The 19,305-nt window shown below is 39.0% G+C and overlaps 1 protein-coding gene across 4 annotated transcripts in view; it reads left to right on the top strand.

Moving 5' to 3' along the window:
- Nucleotides 1-19,305, top strand: part of ctif (CBP80/20-dependent translation initiation factor) — an 88,154-nt gene that overhangs the window by 54,167 nt on the left and 14,682 nt on the right. For 3 of the 4 annotated variants that reach the window (XM_030151024.1, XM_030151023.1, XM_030151025.1), the window contains exons 9-11: nucleotides 4,174-4,783; nucleotides 6,684-6,983; nucleotides 13,613-13,768. In XM_030151024.1, coding sequence (XP_030006884.1) covers nucleotides 4,174-4,783; nucleotides 6,684-6,983; nucleotides 13,613-13,768 — 1,066 coding nt within the window. The remainder of the gene's footprint in view (nucleotides 1-4,173; nucleotides 4,784-6,683; nucleotides 6,984-13,612; nucleotides 13,769-19,305) is intronic. The other variant, XM_030151026.1, reaches the window with a different exon arrangement.

Here is a 19,305-nt window from a genome sequence, read left to right on the forward strand (position 1 = left end):
AGAAGTGTCTGACATATCTGACTTACTTGTCTTTGTCTGTAAGTGACCTACTGAAGGTTGGACAAATGTACACGGAATCACTTTGTGTTGACTGTTAAAACCTGCACTGCGGCACTGGCACTGATCAACTCTTAACTCTGCCCTGTTTTTACTTTTTTATTGAAGTTATCAAACCATTCTCCCTTCTCACAAGGCCTGCACAGACGTTTGGATGTCAGAGCTATGGCTTTTGTTTGTTTCTCGTCGTTTCTCACACTCCTGTTTAGTTCGAAGAGGAAGAAAACCTTGAGTTACCCCGCAAGCTGGTTTTCTCAGTGGGAGCTCTGATGAATTATGTTGTTTTTTATTTATTTATTTTCTAAAACCCCCTACAGCTCTGTCACTGTGTGCACATACCAGCAACAATAACAACATGTTTTTCACAATATTACACTTTTGTTCCCATTGTTTTAGTTTTCACATGTTAACCATCCATTTACAAACATGACTAATGTGATAATATAGCCAATATGAGTTTCTCTTGTGAAATGTGTCCAGATTTTAGGTTCAGTAGTTGGTGTTTTCCATGTCACTGCAAATAATCTGGTTCTCTTTTAACTTAATACTGTTTGGTTTGAAGCTATTTGTTAATAACTCAAATGCCACATTTGGTATGGTTAGTGTTCAGGTCTGACTGTTGCGCAGACAATCATTAACACCATAAGCATTTATGACTGTGTTAACAGAGGAATTACTTAAATGTATGTTCAAGTAATAGTTTGCCCAGATGTTCAGTGGTTTTCTACTAGTGTTGTCCAAAGTTCCTAAAATTGCTGTTAGAGTTTTCTTTCAAAAGCACAGGTTCAAGCTATTATGCTATTTATTTCTGTACATTTTTACATTAAAAGACCTATGCCTACACATTATGAGATCGCTATAGAAGAGATGCTCCGAGGGACTTGTGTATTGGTGTATTAGTCTGTAGATTACCAACCGTAGATTACTGTTCAGAACTAACATACTGATCAAAATTTTAAGACCAGTTGAAAAATTGCAAGAATTCACATTTTGCACTGTTGGATCTTAAAAAGGTTGAGTAGAATTTCAAAATGCAAAAAGAAGAAATGGAAGTGAGACCAAAAAAAACTGAGTAATCAATTTATTGAAAACAACATTTACACTGAAATAGGTTGTTCATCAGCTGATCAAAAGTTTAAGACCACAGCTAAAAAAAAAACAGAAACCTCCCTAAACTAGAAATAAAAGTTTCAAAAAGGACTCAGTAATGAGTAGTTCCACCGCTCTTGTTGATTACTTCAAAAATTTGTTTCGGCATGTTTTATTATTATTATTATTATTATTATTATTATTATTATTATTATTATTATTATTATTATTATTATCATTATTATGGCAGTGTTGCTCCAAGTGGAGAAGATGGCCATTTTTGTTAACTTCCCTTGCCAACCATCCTCAAATGTTCTCAGTTGGATTTAGATCAGGGGAACACACAGGATGGTCCAAAAGAGTCACGTTATTCCTCTGGAAGAGGTCCTTTGTCAGGCAGTGGGCGTTGTGAACTGCAGCTTTGTCCTGTTTTTAAACCCAGTCATTACCACACAGACCAGGGCCCTCAGTCATGAGGGATCCCCCCACTGCAACATCTGCACATAGCCAGCCGCCATTTGACACCCCTGCACAACCTGAAGCTCCATTGTTCCACTGAAGAAAGAAGTACCACAGATCCTGATGGCCACGCCCCCTCTACTGTACCACGTAGAAAACATCTGCAGTGGGATCTCCTTGTCATGCCATTAACAGTAGAAACCATCAGGACCATCAAGGTTAAATTTTTTCTCATCAGAAATAAAACATTCTTCCACCTTTCAGTGTCCCATGTTTGGTGTCTCTTACAAAGTCCAAATGGGCAGTTTTGTGGCGTTGAAGGAGACGAGGCCTTTGAAGACATTTTTTGCTCTTAAAGCCCTTCTCTGGCAGATGCAGATGCCGTCTGATGGTTATTGGGCTGCATTCGGCACCAGTAACCGCCTTAATTTGGGTCCAGGATCGTTCCTTGTCTTGATGGACAGCCAGTCAGATTCTCTAGCTCAGTGCCGGTGAAATTTGACTTTTTTGTTCCTTAACCCTCAAGATCTTTTAAGAAATTTCAAATGACTGTGTTAGGTGTCCAACCTCAGCAGTGATGGTGCGTTCCCAGAGGCTTTGCTTATGCAGCTCAACAATCCAACCACGTTCAAAGAGACAAAGCTTCTTTGCCTTTGCCAGCAGGAGGTCATGACAGTGTGGCTACCAGACAGAAAATGGTACTGAATCCACATTTTTGCAAAAAATTTTTAAAGGCTGTGGTCTTAAACTTTTGATCAGCTGATGAACAGCCTGTTTCACTTTAATTGTTGTTTTCAATAAATAACTTACTCTTTTTTTAAAAATCTCACTCCCATTTCTTTTTGCATTTTGAAGTTCTACTTACAACCCTCTTAAGATTCAACAGTGCAAAAATGTCAATTCATGCTGTTTTTCAACTGGTCTTAAAATTTTGATCAGGTGTGTATGTACCCCTATTGTGATGAAAGGATCTGAGAGTTCGTGGTTTAAAGTCTGCCTCAAACAACGGTTCTGCCGTCGTCTGAGCAAAAGCCAAAGTGCCACCATGAGCACAGGGCTATTCATGAATCATTCACTGACTTCAACTTGACCTACAATTTGTTTTAAACCAAAGTAACTCTTGTCGTATCATACGACCCGGAGTCATGTATGATCTCTCAAAACCAACGGCCATGGCAGTGCTGTACAGTTGAATATTAATTTTCATGATCAGATGCCTGTTTTTGTTTACAGTATGGATGAATAATCAGATTTACAATATTGGTGGACAGCTTTATTTTCTATGAATGTCAAATAGATGAACTCTTTTGTTTGGCAGTTTATCCAGGTTCCTGCAGTTATATGTGCTGACATGCCCTGCCACTTTTAGCTTGTGAATTGCAGGACCATGGCTGTGAAGTGAAGCCACTGCGCAATTATAGTAATGTGTAATACTACTGACTGCCACTAGATGCTGATTCAGATAGACTTACATTGAACTTTTCTCTGGAAGTACTAAGTCAGTCATTTTTTGCTATGAGTCATTCTGATCTTAATGGTTTTGCTTAGACATTATAGTACATGATCTGATGGTCCTTCTTTAAATTATTGCAGCCTGTAGGATTTCATTGACAGGTGTTTCTGACTTTCAAATGGACCTGGGGAAATGGAGAGTTTTTGTTTACTGCAGAAAACGTTTTTTCTTTAGCGATAGCTTGACTGTAGTTGTGCTTAATAGGTCACACTACAGTAAGATGGCTTTTTACACAAATGTTTAATGAGGTTTACAGCTTTTACTGAGTCAGTAAGCTAGTGTGAAAATTAAACTCACCAATCATCAGCTCTTCCGTCTTGTCCAAATGATGTGCGGTGAAGCTCTAATAGCCATACTCTCTATGATTATACCACAGTGTTTTTTAAGTATTGGTGGAAGAAATGTCTCGAGTCTGCCAGTTCCTACTATGCGGCTGCAGCCATTGAAAACAGATTCATTAACCTTGTCTATCTTTGATTTGCTTCACAAAGACAGATGTTGTGAGGTTGGCTGTGACAACCTTCGCAGTTGTGTTCATAGCCATCACAATTAGAAAGCGTAAAAAGCACTAATAGAACTGGAGTATCCGTACAAAGTTGTGCTCCTTGCCACGGGTTGAATTTGCATTGGTTCACGGGTTGAGGCAGATAATAGGTTGCCTCCTCTGTGCTAAAGTGACTAATCCCCTCAACCATATGTCAGCGGCTTGTCAAGCACAGAGCCAGTGCAGTAAAAAGGACAGAGCTATGCAGGACAGGAAAACACAGACACACTGTTCATCCATATGTAAGCAGTCACTGGTCGTTTGGATGTGTAGTCGAGGTGTAGCTGTTTCTGTCAGGGTGTGATTTGTAGTAGTAATATTTATAGACACATGGTTCGGTGGGTAAAATAAAAACTAAATAGAATATGTGACTGATTAGAAAAGGAGGTTAGAACACAACAAGTTACATAGTGTTTTATATGTGGCTTTTCGACCACCACGGTGCCAGTTACACAAAGTGAAGTTGTACATCAGCCACTGTTAGGCTAACGAGAACCTCCTCTCATTCCAGGAAACAGCAGCGGACTCAGGGAGGAGGAGGTGGAGGTGGCGGCGGCGGAGGAGGAGGAGGGGGGAAGAACCAGCCTCAGCAGATTCAACAGCAGTCACCACAGCATCAGAGGGATCAAACCCAGTCTCCAATCCAACAGCAGCACAACTCGACAGAACTGGGAGACAACAGGAACAACAACAGCGGTCGACCGCCACGTCAGTACCAAGGAGGGCATGGGCAACGCCAAGGAGGACCGCCACATCACGGGTACAGCCAGAACCGGCGTTGGCACCACAGTCAGAAAGGCCAAGGGCACGGACAGACAAACGCCGCGGCCGATAGAGGAGTACCTCCGAGAACAACCAAAGACAAAGATAGTGAGAATGTAAAACTGGGTGACGAGCAGATCAGGCCACAGGAGCCTCAAGACTGCAGCAGTAAGAGTCCCACTGAATCACCTAAATCTGACTCTGCACCCAGTAAAAATGCCTTCCCAGATCTGTCGTTTAACAAGGAGTCTCCCAACCCAGCAGGCTGTGGGAGGCCGGGGGAAGGCCAGCCGGAGCAGCCCAAAATCAGTCTGCTGCAGTCGTCAAAGGAGAGGCTGAGGAGGAGACTAAAGGACAAGGTATTGGAAAGCTGCTTACTGCCTGTCAGTCAGAATTAAGGCAATCAGGACAAGTGTGTATGTGTACACACACGCTACCAGTTAGATGTATAATTACATTTCATTATGTTCACACATACACTATCATATGTTCACATATACACTCTCATTTTGATGTTCACAGAGTAGTTCATCAGTTATCCACTCAGTTCTTTAGCATTCAGAAGGCTCGTGCTCAGAGGGATGGAAGCACATGTTCCACTAACAGTTTTTGATGTTTTCCACTGTGTGCACTAAACAGCAAATCAGCCAAGTGGGCTGCTGCTCCCGTTCACAGCTTCCTCTTTCCACAGCTAACTTGTTACCACCAGGGGTGGTTCATTTGACAGCATGGGACTCTCCAGAACGACGGGAATTAATAAACATACCCCCAGTGACACCAGTGAATCAGTAAATCCAGTCAGGGAGCCAGTTTTTGATCATTTAAGGCACAGTGGACTCAGCCAAACTTATTTATTTATTAGATTTTTTAACAAGATTGTTGTTTGCAGTTTTCATACAGCTTTGAAAATGAGGGTGAGACCACTGTGGCAAATTAGAGACAAGTCAGTATTTGTCATGAGTGTGTACAGCCATTAGGATTTTGTCTGAATGTGAGGCAAAAAAACAAAAACAAGTTTAATGAAGAAATAATCCAGGCCTGTCACAGTTACATAATCATTATATCAGTATTATTTCAGGTAATTATGATTGTTGGACATGATTGTCTCCATCACCTCCACATTTTCCACTGTTTAGACTTTAATCTCTTTGAGACACATACTTAAATTTATTTAAATTTTGTAATTTTGAATATTTCAGTAATTGGCTTTGTATATTTTGCTCATATCAGATTTTCCACGTTAAATTTTTAGTAACAAGATGAAATATAATTCAGCATATATGGTTAAATATTCCATACCAACAAATGTCTCTTCTTCATTAAGTTCAGGGTCTTGAACGTCTTAAAAAGTATGGAATTTTTAAACGCAGACCTTAAATAGTCTGGAATTTTAGGTGAAAGTCTTAATAAAATGTGGAAAAAGGTTTCTCTCATGGTCGAATTTTAGAGTATGGTCAAAGGCACATAATGTTGTAAGATAAGAAATACATAAGGAAAGCCTATTAGGTAGTTTGTTTCAGTTTATTTTGAATATGCAACAACAAAACAAAGTAATCCTACTTTTGTCCTTAGAAATAAAACAGATTGACTGTATAATAATATCACCTTAATATAACCTGTATTTAATTAAGTAGAATAGAAAGTAGAATAGAATAGAAAGTAAAATATAAATTAAGAACATGTGTTGAAAAACAATCTAGAATCAGTTATCAGAATCTCAGACTCACATCAAAAGATTGTGATTGAATTTTTACAGAAAATCACATGTTTTTATAATGATTTCCAAAGGAATAGAATTTCCATCTCATCAATATAAACATACACATTCATAGAAATTTTACCTGTATGTCTTTTTTTCCATTACTGTTTTTTTTATTATTTAAGATGTGGGTGGTTGGTCTCTGTTAAGATGCATCGTTCTGTTTGTATTACCTGCTCCAGGCCTGTGATTGGTGTTGATGACATTCATGACATGTACTTATTATCATGTCACATGTTATTGACATTTTGTGGGTGCTCCACATACACACAAAACAGAGGAAGTGTCATGTTGACATACAGGAGCATACATCTACATATAGATTGGTGTAAACTTATGGAATACACCTATATGTCTTCAGTAATGGCCTTTAGAGAGCAGCAGCTCTTGACATGTGTGGAATGTTTTTCTCTGTCGTTGGGTTTTACTTGTATTTAAAATTGAACGTCATGTCGTATGCACCCATGTACCCACCGTTAATGTCCCGCCTTTTGTTGCAGGAAGAGGCGCAGGTGGTTGCTCTGGGCTGCGGATCTCAGAACATGGACCGACTGGTTGAACTTCTCAATAGCATGAGGAGCAACAGCAGCGGGGTGGAGCAGCAGCTGGCCTCCTTCATGGAGGAGGCGCAGTGCTCGGCACGCTCCGAGGAAACCCTGGCTCAGGTGGTCAGCACCATCTACTCCAAGGCTGTGTCCGACAGGAGCTTCGCTGCCACGGCCGCCAAGCTGTGCGACAAGATGGCGCTGTTCATGGTGGAGGGGACCAAATTCAGATCGTTGCTGCTCAACTTGCTGCAGGTGAAGATTGTCTGGTTATCAGACCTATATGTTAGACTAGGGCCAAGGCCAGAAAACAAACACTTATTTCGGCTAAAATTTGCTTATTATTTATGTCTTTGTGCATAAGAAATCAATATAAGTGAATCCCCAAAGAAACTTTGTGTTGGTAAATGGAAGTTATGCAAATTTACAGGATTTCAGTTCTGTTGCAACATGTTGATGGTCATATGAACTATGTTTTCAGGTCAAAAATGCCCAATTTCATCGCAATTAATGCTATATTTTCATGTCACAAATGGTCAAGTTATATTTGAACTGAATTTACCTGAAAAACAAATATTCTGTTCTTTTAGATTTCCCAGTTTTTCTTACAAGATTATATACTACATATCACGTTTTATTTTTTAACAGGTTGCGATATGGAGTATGGTGCTGATCCATCCTGCTTATGTTACGCCAATACATACATGAAGAATGTCACTTTTTAAATCAACAGTTTTCCAGTAATAAGCATTTTTATAAAGAAATAACAATTCTATATTGTTATTTACTCTTTAGTATGATGATAAACTATACAATAAATAATTCTGATCTTAGCTTTTGCACAGGGATCATTTGTGGAAATGGTGACATGGCTGCCGAGCATCAGTATGATGGGATCTGTAACAACCATGTCACATCCGTCCACTGCCACATTTTGTGTTTTTGTGTCAGCTGTTACTGTTTTAGATCCACAATATTAACATTTATGAATAAGAGGAGAATTAACAATAGTAAGTCTATAAGTTTATTACTAATAAAGTACTGGTACTGACCAGATCATCATGGGTAATGTCACGTCCGTCCACCAGCAAAAGTTTTCACATACATGTGCTATTCAAAATCCAATATTTCTGAAAATGTAGCTTCCACTGTCAAATAATATCAGTAGTCTTGTGCACAAATGTATTAGCATTATTTCAACACAGTTCGATGCATTTCTTACAACTTTTTTTTTTTTTTGACAAAAAATGGCCACTCATTTGACCCCCGAAGTAAATTTTAGCCGATTTTCATTTCACTGTAATGGAGATTTATGATTTAAATGGTTCTACTTGAACTCCAGGCCGACTGAGAGTGGATTTTAAAAGCAGAAAAGATTCAAAGATTTTTTATATTGTCAATTCACTAGATGCACAGGACAATGCAGAGAATTGAGATACTGTTTCTCTCTCACCTTGTTAAATCCCATGCATTTAAAAAAAAAAAAAAAAAAAGAATAAGTAAGTGTTATAAAGAATACACTATAGCAGAATATAAAGTGTACATGTCACTCTATAATTACAGTAGCAGCAGTAGTGCAATACAGTAATGGTTATGAGGTGAGGAAGTGCATAATGGAACCAAACAAAGATAAGATAGATCCCACCATGAGGAAATTGCACAGTTGACAGCAGCAAATTATTAGCAAGTATTTATATATATTTTGATTTAAATTTTAATATTATATACATCTATTTTTTTCATAAATATATCTATGGTTGTTTTCATTGTTTTATAAGAACAGGCAACAACACACACACATCAAAACAATCCCTACCACCCCCCCCACCCCCCACCCACACAATAGTACCCACTTCCAGCGCAACAAAATATACTTGACAGACACAACTTAATTGTATGTATTGACAAGTCCTTTACAAATTGCAAAAAAAGGTGTCCAGATCTTATAAAAGTCTTTGATCTCTCCTTTAGCCAGCTACATCAGCTTTTCCAGTATTATATACATATTTACAATGCATTTGCACATACACATGGTATGACATGGGGAGGGGGTTACTGAGAACAGTTATAATAATAATAGTTTTTAACAAGGAAAAAACAAGATCAAATTTGGATACGAACAGGTTTTTGTTCAGAGTGAGTGCTCCAAATTGTGATTTAGATATTTTTTTTTCATCACTCTGAAATAAAACCCCAGATGAATTCAGTATATGGCTCAACACTGTATCTCCATGTTCAGACTTCAGTACACTAAGAATCTTATTAAATTGATGAACCTGTTCCAGACGGAGCCAGAGTAGTGTTAATCATCTTTGGCAAAGCCCCAGTATGTTACAGCCTGATCAACACCTTCATTTTCCTGCTGGAGGTGAATGTTTATTTGTTAATAAGCTGCTGTCTTAATAATGAGCTGACAGGAAGCACTCAACAATAAAAAAAAAAAAAAAAAATCAACTACGGAATGGCCGTTTCGACCAACCTTACAAATATTAAATTATTATCTTATGGCTTCAGTTGTCGTTTGTGTTTTAATTCGCCACACTCTTATTCCAAAAGCAGTTTGTTTTAGTTTATTATTCAAACACAAATGAATGAGCTTCCATCTGTTACGCTTCTGACATATTCAACTCACTGCAATTATATCGTCTAATTGCAGTTACTGTCCTGATTCACTGGCATAAAAATGGCTGTATGAAGCAAACACAAATGTCATATTTCATCACAGTTTGCACATCCCAGCGCTCTGTTTGACATTAATTTCTTTTCACCCCTCGTTCTCCAGTGCTTCACTTTATTTATCATTATCAGTGATTTCTTTGTATATTTCAATAATCGTAACACATTGGATGTTTTTTATGTCAAGTCCAATTTGTGTCAGTTTCATTTACAAGGTAATGAGAAATGCCATTTATATTGATGTGTTTTAGTCTTCAATTCCAATAAATAGTTCTTCTCCGTTAGACGTACAATATGAGTATTAAGAAACTGTTCAGCTTATAATAGTAGCACAAAGTGAAGTGAAAAACACAATTATTTATGTGACAATTAAGTTTTCACCTAAATGTCATTGCTTTACTGTTCAAATACAAGTATGCAATGGTTAACTAAAAATGAATCTTTTTCACTGCCACTGAACAGTAAATTCTACAGCTTTTCATGAAGCCACTGTGCCTTCTTCAAAGTGTCGATTTATCACTTTCTCTTTGGTGAACTCCATCAGGGTGGGTTTTGGACTTGGAGGCGAGATCCACGTACAAAAAATCAATTCAAGCACACTACCAAGGGCTCTGGTAAAAGTTTAGCCGCTTAAATCTGAATTGCCAAAAAATTGAATAAAATGACTAAACTCTGAGTGAGTTTCACCACCCTTGCAAAGGTTTTGTATTTGTACTTTAGACCCTGTCCCACGTATGGTTAAAACTTGTCCTTGGTTTAAAAAAAAAAAAAAAATAATAATTTTGAAAAGCTCCCACATTTGAACTTTTGTCCCAGTACTAAATTACTTGGTGAAAGACTGCGGTGCAATAGAAAAAAGTTACTTTGAATCATGTTTTCTCTAAAATATCTAATGTGTGATCGTCATCATTTTAACCAAGCAGCACAGTAAAGAGTCTCCTTAATGGTGTCATTCAACCTTAGTTTTATCAAGGAACACCTGACAGTGTGTGTGTGCTGTTGTAAATGTCAGTGGGCACAATAACTAATCACCCCACCTGAGAGACACAGACCTGCCCCTTCAGAGCCCCAATTTCCTACTCATCTCAACTTAATTTCTAAAGCACTTTAAACACTGGAAAAGCACTTGGAGAGCAAAGACTTCCGCCAAGGCAGATCAGTCCCCCCCCCGATCACCACCAAAATGTAATCATTTATTCCTCGTGCCAGTATCAACATTTCCTGAAAATTTCATCCAAATCCATCCATAACTTTTTAAGTTATCTTGCTAACGGACAGACAGACAAACAAACCCAGATGAAAACATACTCTCCGCTGTTCCTTGGCAGAGGTAACAACACAGTTATAAGATGGGGCAAATGGATTAGTTTCTTTAAATCCTACTATAATGGACATTCTGCGCGTCTTTGTCCGATCGATGTTGCATGTTGCAGCACATGAGGGCATTTATACGGGTTTTCCTCAGCCTTCATAGGCCCGATCGCCGCCAAACTCGCCAAATTAATAGAAACATTACCCGCCTATCTACTAGGCACAATTTTATGTCCGTATTCAGATGTTGTGCAGTATTCTGGGTGATTTTATCCGTCCTGGCTCACTCAGCCAGGCACGAGAGATGTGACGTTCACGGACGAGTGGACACTTTTCAAGGGCTCTCTTAAATAAACGATAACAACCGATTCGTTGCGAGCCGTTCGTTTACGTGCCGTTCTGTTCTACTCTATTCAACAGGCTGTGAAACACACTCAAAAATCACTTTCCTTTTACATATTTGAAGGTTTTTCAAAAAAGTTACGCAATAATTACTTTCCTTGGTAACTAATTACATTTATGAAGGAGTAATTCCGTTACTACTTCAATTACTTTTTGAGAAAAGTAATTACTAATTCTAACTAATTACTTCTTAGAAGTCATTTGCCCAACACTGGTGGTTATGCTGCCGTTCATGACATTTCTACTGCTACCAGACCATGCTACAATGTGAAGGCTGCAGTTCACTACCGCTGTATGAATTTAATCATGCTTGACAGGCCAGACAAATACATGCTCTTCCCTACATGCCTCGCATGTTGGCTCAAATTATTACCTGCACAATGCATGATTAAATGGTAGTTTACAAGTGGATAGTGGTGGCAGACAAGTTCTACTTATCATGCTATCGTACAATTCCACCGTGGGTACAATGCTGCTAGTACAATTAATGTGTGGTTTGTCTCATAGTCCTGCAAAGTGCCATATAAACTGCTGCTCTAAAAATGTAATTAATTGGGTAACTTGATTGTTATTTCATAACGGTAAACCTAAATTATCATTATTATTAGATTGTGAGTATTATCTGTTGCTGATTGTTGTTTGTTGTGTTCTGTATGAAAAAATTATAAATAACTAATAAAAACTGTCAAAAAAAACAAAACAAAAAAACAACACAGTTGGCCAAAGTGCTGTACATAGACAAAAAAACGAATAAAACACATAAAAGAATTAATAAAAATAATAAAAGTAAATAAATACACATTAAAATAATTAAAGCCAAATTCTCACACTGACTTAAAAGCCAGAGAAAAAAAATATGTTTTAAGGGAGGATTTAAAAACAGAAATTGAGTTGCCCTGCCTGATCTGCAAAGGTGTAGTTCATTCCACAGTTTGGGGGCAGCGCCTGAAAAAGCCCCGTCACCTCTGAGCTCCCTAACGGTACAGTTTCAGCGCCGTTATAATATCTCACTCCCTTGTCTCTCCTCCTCCCTCATGCCCTCCCTCCTCGTCCCCTCATGAGCTCTATATTCCCGTGCTCCCGTGTCTTATCACTTCCTCTCACCCAGAACGACACGGGCCAGTACCTCTCTGCTTCTCCCTCCCTCCCTCCCTCCCTCTCCAACCACACTCCCTCACTTCCATCCTGAGAGCCAGTAAATCCTGCCAAAGCGTCAGACTGTCTGGAAGTCAAGCAAACAACACACACGTGCATGAACGCGCTGTCTAAAGATGACATCCAAGGTCTAAATGTTAACCCACCTGCAGCCTCGCTCCATCACTCCCCCCCCCCCCCCCCCCCCCCCCCCCCCCCCCCATTCCCCTACAGACCGTCGTCTAAGCTCCAGTAGATCCTTCACATGAGGCACCATTATTCTCCCACCTTCTTTCTGTTTTTTTATTCCACTTAAGCATCACTTTCTTTAGTTGTTAAGATTTCCATCCCTTTTATCTCATTCTCTTTTAACAGATGTGCGGTTCTCCCCCTCCTTGGACCCCCTCCTTATCTTTGGCATTTGGGCTTTTAGCTTTATAAAACGTCTTAAATGTCATAGAAGCGGCTCGTGAACGTCGTCATTAATGACACTGCATCCAGAACCCCGTGGATCTCAAATGTGGATGCAATTAGCCTTGCGACTGGGAAAGGCCTCAAGAGTTTAGCGTTGGATTAATTAAACGCAAACAACCTTTTTACCTGCAAAGTACATCTGAAAATATGTTTGTTTGTTTTTTCCCACTTTTTCATCCAAGTTGCCTTTTGTGTCAGTAACACATCAACTGTCATTGACTCTGCTTCGCCAGACGGTTTGTGTCCGTTCGTGCGCTCTCCTATTGCTGGTTCATTGTCGAAGTATCTAATGGTGTGACGTCCTTGAACACGGTTTGAGAGGTTTAGTCGCTGTGAGCGTCTGCGTGAGAAGCATTACGCCGCTGAAACCGAGAAGAAGTGGAGCAACTCGCTGCCACAGCTGTTAATAACAGTTCCAGTTTAACCCAGCGTGGAGCACCTTTACAAGTGCACATTAAGCATTAACCCATATTAACCCCTTGCATTTGAAAGCACAGACACAGTCCACTCCCTTTCACTTTGGCACCAAATTAACATATTCTCCTCATCCTCTGGCAGATAAAAGACATTTGTGAATTAATTTAATGTGTTTTCAGCTGCTTTTTGGCTTGAAGTACTTTAAGCTGTGAGGTTAATACATGTGCCACCTACGAAATCTCCCATCTGAGAGATAGTAAAGATGTTAATGGTGAATAATGGGTCTACCAGGAGAGACGGTTTGCCACTACTTCTGATGAATATAACACATTTGAAAATCCACCCACCTCCCCGCCTGACGCTTACTTTTCATTCTTGTGTTACAGAGTCACAAATGAACGCAAAAGGCAGGATATTATATTGTAACTAACTCTACATCTGTGTAACCTTTTCCTCCCCCCAATCTCCAGAGGGACTTCTGCCGTCGCGAGGACCTCCAGCAGTCTGACGTGGAGAAGTGGCTAGGTTTCATCACCTTCTTGTGCGAGGTGTTTGGGACCATGAGGAGCAGTTCTGGGGAGCCCTTTAGAGTCCTGGTCTGTCCCATCTACACCTGCCTACGGGAGGTATGTATTACTGCTGCACAATATGTCGTTTGAGCATCGTCATCGCAATGTACGTGTGCGCAACAGTCACATCGCAGGTCCTGCAATGTAGGAGGCAAATCAACTCAATGTGTTCTCATCTAATTTCAACCTGAGTACCTGACACACACTACACACAGCGATCCACCAATCACAAGCGTTCTTAATCAGTTTGCCGAAGCAGACCACGCCCCTGCACATGGAGTGAGTCGCTGGTAACAACATTGAAAAATGAGCAACGAACAAGAGAAAATTACTCAAAATGATGACTTGGTGCTAAAAAGAAAAGCAACGTCAGTTATCTGGAATTATTTCAGCTACAAGAAGGATGATATTAACCCTTAGGGGTCCACGGTCACTGCCCCTTGACTCAGTCGCATGACATTTTCAACACGTCATAGCGTCAGAAGTCGGTCATGTAGACCACTGGGTACAGTTGCATTCAAAAGTGCGGACTTGAAACACTCTCCCACTTTTATTTGATGTTGATAGAGCCAATACAACCAGAGATATGACAGTTTGAAACCGGAGCAAACAAATGTGAATAAAAGTTTGAAAATGGGGGGGCGTTATATTTCTGACCATATCTTCATCATTTTTCGTCCTTTTTCAAAATGTAAAAAAAACTGTCTGAATCTGCAGATTCTCATCCACAGACTGCTTTAACGTTACAGGTAAGGGTGAGAATAACCCCACCTGAACCAGATTCGGAAACCGAGAGGACCTGGGTTCAGGTGGTAGGAGGAGGGGGGAGAAAACTGGAGAAAACTCCTATGTAAAGATATGCTTTTATGTCAAATATTTTAGTACAGTTCTAATTTATTACAATTTTGATTTTATATACCTATTATTTGGAACCAATATTCACTTTTAAAGTCTTTGAAAAGGTTCGTTAAGCATCTTAGTGTTATTTCTGCAATAGATTATATACATTTTTCAAATCGGATTTTATGTTTTTTGTGTATTTTTTTGGCCTTTTGTGTTGATATAGTAAGTTAAAGTGAAAAAATAATAGACAGATGAGGTAGATGAAGTTATGCTGAAAAAAAAGATACCAAACATGGGTATAGTAAACATTTCTTTATATAGTATATAAAGGCAAAATCAAAAGTACTCAAAAACAGCCAAAATAGGCTCAGACCCCAAAGGGTTAAAATACGTGTACTGTGTCGACAGTGCCTTGTACCTGTTGACACAACAAGTGGAAATACAGCTAATTTGTTTGACCATTTACCCATTTATGTCAGCACCACGCAGCTATTATGTCCTCCTGAGTAGTTTTTCATATCACAATATATATCGCAGGGTTAAAAAAAATGGCAAAGTCAGTTTTTTCCAATATCGTGCAGCCCTAGTTTGTATTTCCAGTTCAGCTACCATCCACAACCTTTCATTTATTTATTTATTTATTTTTAAATTGAGGAATGTGTCAATAAGTGAATCGATTGTCCCCGTCCACACGCTCCAGTAATGGAAAAGTGTCCAGCTGAGTCTGTTTATCTTGTCTGTCCAGATCGATACGCATACAAAGAGTTTCCTGTTTTTTGTTGTTTTTGTTTTTTTGGCCAGACCTAGTCTAGACTCTAGACACCACAGTGGGTTTGGTTAGTGGTGCAACCAGTCAGTGCACTATCAGTTCCTGGAAAACCTGTGACCCCATCACCCCCCCTCCTTTACACACCAGGGGTCATTTCTCATCAGCTGGGTCATCCTCTCTTACACGTCGTCATGGAAACCATATAATGTAGCTACAGCAGAGACACCACAATACAGAAGTGGTTAACGGCAGATGGAATACCGAAAGGGGAAGTGAGGTGGGGGTGGGGGGCGGGGAGAGAGGAAGTAGAGGAGACTGCGGTCATGTGGGCGGACTAACAGCACAAGTTTAAGCGATGATGCAGCACAGGTAGGAAAGAAAGAGGTGACAGAATGTGGGAAAGAAATGTATTTTGAATGTACAATGTAAAGGCTCATTCACGCTTTACGTTGAAGACGCATACGTACACGGACGGAGCTTTCTGTCCGTCCTCTGCCTTCATTACGTCCATACTTCTGCCCATCTTTTGTGAGTTTGTGGTTGCCAACTCCAACAGAGAATATGGAGAAGTATGGAGGCAGTGTTGAGATTTGAAGACAATAATTTCCAGAAATGGCAGAACTTTTCAAAGAGTCATGTGTGAGTTACTGAAAAACTACTGACATATTTATGACAACTACCCTTCTCAATATCAACATTAGTAAAACCTCCTCTGTCGTTGCCATGTTTGTTATAATTGACTGTCTTCTTCTCAAAAAACATTACTCTTCCTCTTGGTTTTTTGGCCAGTTTGTTAATTAAAAGCGGCACCCTTTGGTGGATTGATTGACAAACGCTCATTCCAACGCAATGGACGCATCCAAGTATGAAGGCAGTGACACCTGAAACAGACGTACCTGTTTAACCCTTTCATGCATGAAATATGAGAGCCCTAAAAATTTTTTCCTGTTTTTGTTCCTCTTTAGGCATGAAAAAAACAATGCGATTGAATTTTTGTTTTATGAGCCTATTTTTCATGGAGTTGCAAAAATGTCCACTCAGCTGGACACCATGCATTTCATTTTTGAAGCAAAGAAGCATGTATTTACTGATATACTGTGTGAGAACTATGAAATAAAAACATTTTTCATGCTGCTAATGTGATGTTTTCTCACAGTTTAACATACTCTAATACTAGTCATTACTCACTTCATGGAGATAATATGCAAAAAAAAATGTTAATTACAGTCTGATAACAGTTACCAAATTTTTACACTCAAACATGTTACTCCAGATCAGGTTTGACAACAACAGCAAAGTTACAGTAATGGTATGAATGTCAGTGTATGTGATGATACATAAGCGTCCACTGTGTTGGCTGATATGGAACTAAAACAACAAAATCCATGAATATACAACAGAACAGCTGGAGAATAACTGTCCACTATATTGACCACTATGCATGAAAGGGTTAAAGTACGTAAAGCGAGCATGAATGGGCCTTTAGAGCAAAGGAGACTGGAAAAATGGCAGCGTTTGAGGCGCATGCCAGGTAGTTTTGACACCCACATCCATACCTCTGCCGGTTTTCACTCAACACACACATGCCCTGTGTCTCCCCAACAAACACAACAACAATCAACACACAGCTAACAATCGCACGCCATCCACGCCCTGTCTGACGGTATGCCCAGGGCATTATCTCAGCTTGTTAAAAGGCTCTGAGACACGGCCAAGGGTGTGGACAGACAGCATAACCAGTATGAAAAAACACACAAACACACCTCCATATGATACCTGTGTCAGCAGTGTCACGTTTAGCTTAATGATGCAGGTGGTCAGAACACACCTGAGAACAATGAAGAGATATTTGTTTATTTATAGATTTGTATCATTACAAGAGTATGCTTTCCCAGGGTCACCGCTCCATATTTATTGTGCTGTTTTTGAGTTTGTGGTCGTAACTTGTATTCGTAAGAGCCCGTCGGCAAGATTCACTATCGTGTGCGTGTGCTCGACACACACACCGTTTATTTGCATATGTCTGTGCTAATGTGTGCATCTTGCAGGAGCAGCTCTCTTTCGCTGAAGTCTGTGAGATTAAGTATGAACTCAGGTATGTCAGGAAGTGTGTGACAGCTGGGTGATATATAGACAGCCTCTTAATGATGGTGATCTCATCCATTCATCACTGACATGCTGTCATACCTGCAATCTGCTAATGGTGAAACACAATCGTAACAGTAGTTTGAAAGGCATCTGATGTAATCATCAATCAGTCTGTTCTAATATAGTTAATAGCTGTCTGTATTTACTAAAAAGAAAAAAAAAACATAACCCTATAATTATTAGATGTACATTCTGACATCTAGACATGTTGAGACTTACTGGTTATGGTTTTTGAATATACAAACAGGGCTCCTGGTTAAAACCTGTTAAACACCAAGTATGTTCAACTAGTTGACATGAAATAGGTTCTGTGTATCACAATAGAGCCAAACATGAACTAATTATAGGCAGGAAAAACTACTGGTTTTCCACATAATATGTATTCAGTTTATAAAACATTTACTATTTAAAGAGATAGATAGAGAGATAGAGAGATAGATAGATACTTACTTTAGTAATCCCGAGGGAAATTCATGTATTCAGCAGCTTTACATACAGCATAGGACAAAAAAACAGACAGGCCACAACACAACAGTGGGTTAGTAGCCAGGTTGACATTAGGTTTAGTATATATACTCTAAAAAACACTTGCTAAAGAACTACCTCTAAAAGACAGTATAAATCAGTATACACTAAAAAAAAGGAAAAAGAATATAGCATTTACAGGGTGGGGAAGCAAAATTTACAATGAACATTTAGTTGTTTTTTCTCCGCAGGCACTACGTCAATTCTTTTGAAACCAAACATATATTGATGTCATAATCATACCTAACACTATTATCCATACCTTTTCAGAAACTTTTGCCCATATGAGTAATCAGGAAAGCAAACGTCAAAGAGTGTGTGATTTGCTGAATGCATTCGTCACACCAAAGGAGATTTCAAAAATAGTTGGAGTGTCCATAAAGACTGTTTATAATGGAAAGAAGAGAATGACCATGAGCAAAACTATTACGAGAAAGTCTGGAAGATACTATTAAAGAAGAATGGGAGAAGTTGTCACCCGAATATTTGAGGAACACTTGCGCAAGTTTCAGGAAGCGTGTGAAGGCAGTTATTGAGAAAGAAGGAGGACACATAGAATAAAAACATTTTCTATTTTGTCAATTTTCTTGTGGCAAATAAATTCTCATGACTTTCAATAAACTAATTGGTCATACACTGTCTTTCAATCCCTGCCTCAAAATATTGTAAATTTTGCTTCCCCACCCTGTAATTGCTGCTGACGTGAAATTTTACACAGTATCTATTATGAAAGTTCCCTCCAAGGTTATTATTGTTAACGAAATGCCGAAAACTAGAATTGTAAAAACATTTTCGTGAACTGAAATAAATAAAAACTATAATTAAAAGAAAAAAACGATAACTAACTGAAACTGTATTGTGTGCTTATAAAACTAACTAAAACGTATAAAAATTATGGATAAAAATTCCCTTCGTCTTTGTCAATGTCAGATTCATACGAAAGCGATTTATTTCGCTCTAGCAATTTTAGCTAGCGGCACCATATGTTATTTAACGGCCCGTCACTTCTCGTCACTTGTCGTTTACAGTTGTCTTCTCGTCCCCACTCTACCCGGAAACATGGAGACTAAAGTTGGGCGAAAGCAGCAAAGTCCCGTCTGGGATTTATTTGAATATGACGGAGAAGAAGATAAAAGATACGAAAAAACTAAAATTAATACTAAAACTAAACTAAAACGAAGCATTTAGAAAAAAAATGAAAACTAATAAAAACTTTCAAACCTGCTCTAAAAACAAATTAAAACTAACTGAATTAGAGAAAAAAAAGTCAAAACTAAATAAAACTAAAGTATAAAGAAAGATCCAAAAC

The sequence above is a fragment of the Sphaeramia orbicularis genome, chromosome 12 (assembly GCF_902148855.1).
Source record: "Sphaeramia orbicularis chromosome 12, fSphaOr1.1, whole genome shotgun sequence".
Taxonomy (NCBI): Eukaryota; Metazoa; Chordata; class Actinopteri; order Kurtiformes; family Apogonidae; genus Sphaeramia; species Sphaeramia orbicularis.